The sequence below is a fragment of the Pteronotus mesoamericanus genome, unplaced genomic scaffold, assembly GCF_021234165.1.
Source record: "Pteronotus mesoamericanus isolate MK-2021 breed Mesoamerican mustached bat unplaced genomic scaffold, CSHL_Meso_final contig_68, whole genome shotgun sequence".
Taxonomy (NCBI): Eukaryota; Metazoa; Chordata; class Mammalia; order Chiroptera; family Mormoopidae; genus Pteronotus; species Pteronotus mesoamericanus.
Window position 1 is genome coordinate 25829426 of NW_026555234.1, and position 2831 is coordinate 25832256.

At 42.7% G+C, this 2831-nt stretch overlaps 1 protein-coding gene across 1 annotated transcript; it reads left to right on the plus strand.

The window, feature by feature from the left end:
- The first annotated feature begins 1289 nt into the window (after positions 1-1289).
- LOC129077711 (centromere protein N-like) lies at positions 1290-2616 on the plus strand. The gene is given in 2 exon segments (XM_054582255.1): positions 1290-1841; positions 2128-2616. Coding segments are annotated over 2 exon segments (1038 nt in total). The 5' UTR covers positions 1290-1292.
- Positions 2617-2831: the final 215 nt, after the last annotated feature.

Consider the following 2831-nt stretch of genomic DNA (forward strand, 5'->3'; position numbering starts at 1 on the left):
CTGCTTTGGTCGCTGGCCTTGTCCCTTTAACACACCAAGAACGGCTCCTGCTTCCTGGCCTTGAATTTGCTGTTCCACCTGCCTACAGTACTCTTCCCCCGAAAGCTGTGTGACTCACGGCCTCCCTTCCTCCAGGGCACTGCTAAACTGTCACCCTTATCAAGCCTCCCACACACACTCGCGCACTAGTCCTCAAATACTTTGATTTCATCTATCAGGAAGGTTCATAAATGTATGGATGTATAACAACCCTGAGGAAAAGGCAACCCCCGGAGTTATGGGCAGTCCAACCCTAAGGGGTAGCCCCGGAGGAGAGCTTCTCTGACCAGTCCCTATAAGAGAGCAATATCCACACCGCCATGCAAGGCTCTCAGCTTCCTCACTTTCTTCTCCGCTTACTGGGGTTTCACAAGCTGAAAGGATGTCTGAGGACATCACATCAAAAGGAACATTTACGAGCAGCTGGCTGTTCAAAACAAAAATCAGGGAGACAATTGAACACAGGCAGGCTCCTAGGGAAGGGGAAACACTGAAATCTATTTATTCCAGTTACATACCCCTCCTTTGTGGAAATGCAGAGAAACATGGGGCATAATTTGGGCCACTTCTGCTTTGATGCCCTGTAAGGAAAAGCGGTTTTCTATTTTAACCTGAAGCCCCTGAGAGAACAGTGAGTAGAAGTCATCCTGGATAGAACCCTGGTTACACGTGTTCTATGGAACTTACACATACACTGGAGGAACTCGGGGTGCTCAGTGACAATTTAATCATCCACATTTGATGCTCCTCCTCAGAGAAAAGGGTGCAAATTCTCCCAAGGTCACAACAGATGCAATTTGGAGAACACCATCTCATCCATTTCTGAGGCACAGACATTTTGTTCTGAAATAATTAAGACATTGAATCCCAGAATCCCTTTTCTGCCCCTAAATGTGTCATCTCATTAACCAGGCCTGTATGAGCAATAGAAACGCATTGGAATTGCATTAACAATTTTTATTGTAAAACAATATCAGAACTGTATGTGATTTAGTAGAATCCATTTTCTGTCAAGCATTTGACTTAATGATATTTCCTCTTCTACTTATGCATTTCATTATCTGTTTTTGTGTCTTCGGAAACACAATAAAGTATAAGCAACATGAAAAGATTGGTACGTTTCTCAGAGCACGTTTCATTTTTCATCTTTGATGGCTCTTTTTGCAGGGTTCTTGCAACCAATTGAAAGAGAATGAGGGGCGGGAACAGCTGCTGTGGAGCGAGACGGCTGGCGATGTGAACGTGCCGAAGAAATGGATGACGCTGTTGCCGAGTTTATGAAGAGGACCATCTTGAAAATCCCAATGACTGAAATTATGACAATCCTAAACGCCTGGGATTTTTTATCTGAGAATCGACTGCAGAACATAAACTTCCAGAAGAGAAAGGAATCTCTTGTTCATCACTTGGTTCTGCTTTGTGAGGAGAACTGTGCAAGTGTCAACGATGCTGCCCTTTTAGACATCATTTATACTCAATTTCTTCGGCACCAGAAAGTTTGGGATGTTTTTCAGATGACTAAAGAACCAGGTGAAGACATTGACCTTTTTGATATGAAACAATTCAAAAGTTCATTTAAGAAAATTCTTCAAAGAACATTAAAAAATGTATCGGTCACCTTCAGAGACACTGAGGAGAATGCAGTATGGATTCAAATTGCCTGGGGAACACAGTCCAGAAAGCCAAATCAGTACAAACCTACATATGTGGTGTATCATCCCCAGACTGTATATGCCTTCATTTCTTCCTCGCAGCTGAGGAGCAGTATTCCCCTTCTGGGCCAGCCATTTTCTCCACATTCTGTACATAAGAAGACTGCCTTCACATTCAGAACCTGCTTCTTGTTATGGCTCTGGCTTCCTAGCACCTTTCCCCAGAATAAGCCATCCCTACATGGGCTTGGTGACTGCTGCCACTTCAACTCTCTCTATATGGTCGCAACTACAGTGGCACCTCAGTTGGTGCCAGAGCTCTCACTTCAACTAGTTGTAAATGAGCAGCTCCACCATCCTGGCTACGTTACTTCCAGTGCTATGTTGGACCGTGCACTCCAGGGTTGTGGATCTGAGACCTATAGAATCCCAGCAGGCACTGACAATTGCTAGCAAACACCCTCGGATTGTGAAAATGGACTTCAGAAGCCGATATCTGGACTTTCTTAAGGCTATTGTTTTTGAAGAGTATAATCAGACCTTTGAAACTCACAACACTACTACACCTCTGTAAGAAAGAAGCCTTGGGCTAGATATAAATATGGATTCAAGGATCATTCATGAAAACAGAATAGAAAAAGACAGAGTCCAAAGAATGACTCAAGAAATTTTTGGAGACTTCCCTCAACCAAGACTAGAATTTGCCCAATATAAGCTTGAAACGAAATTCAGAAGTGACTTAAACAGGGGCATCTTGGCTGAAAGAAAAGAACCCCTCTGGTACCTAGTGAAGTTCTCTAGCCCAAATCTTCTGGAAGCATTGAAATCCTTGGCACCAGCAGGTATTGCAGATGCACCACTCTCTCCATTGCTCACTTGCATACCCAAAAAGAGAATGAATTATTTTAAAATTAGAGATAAATAAGATATATATGGTTTTGTAAACATTGTATCTCCCTGACATATTGCACAAACATTTAACTTTATAGCTAGCTGGATAGTGTCTGTCTAAAAACTTGTGTTTTAGACATGAACCCTTAATATTAACAATTTAGAAACTTTCAGCATAAGTGTTGGAAATGACTCATTTCTCTTCCCCTGTGTGCTCCCTCTCCCCCATATTCTGCAAAGTATAGCAGT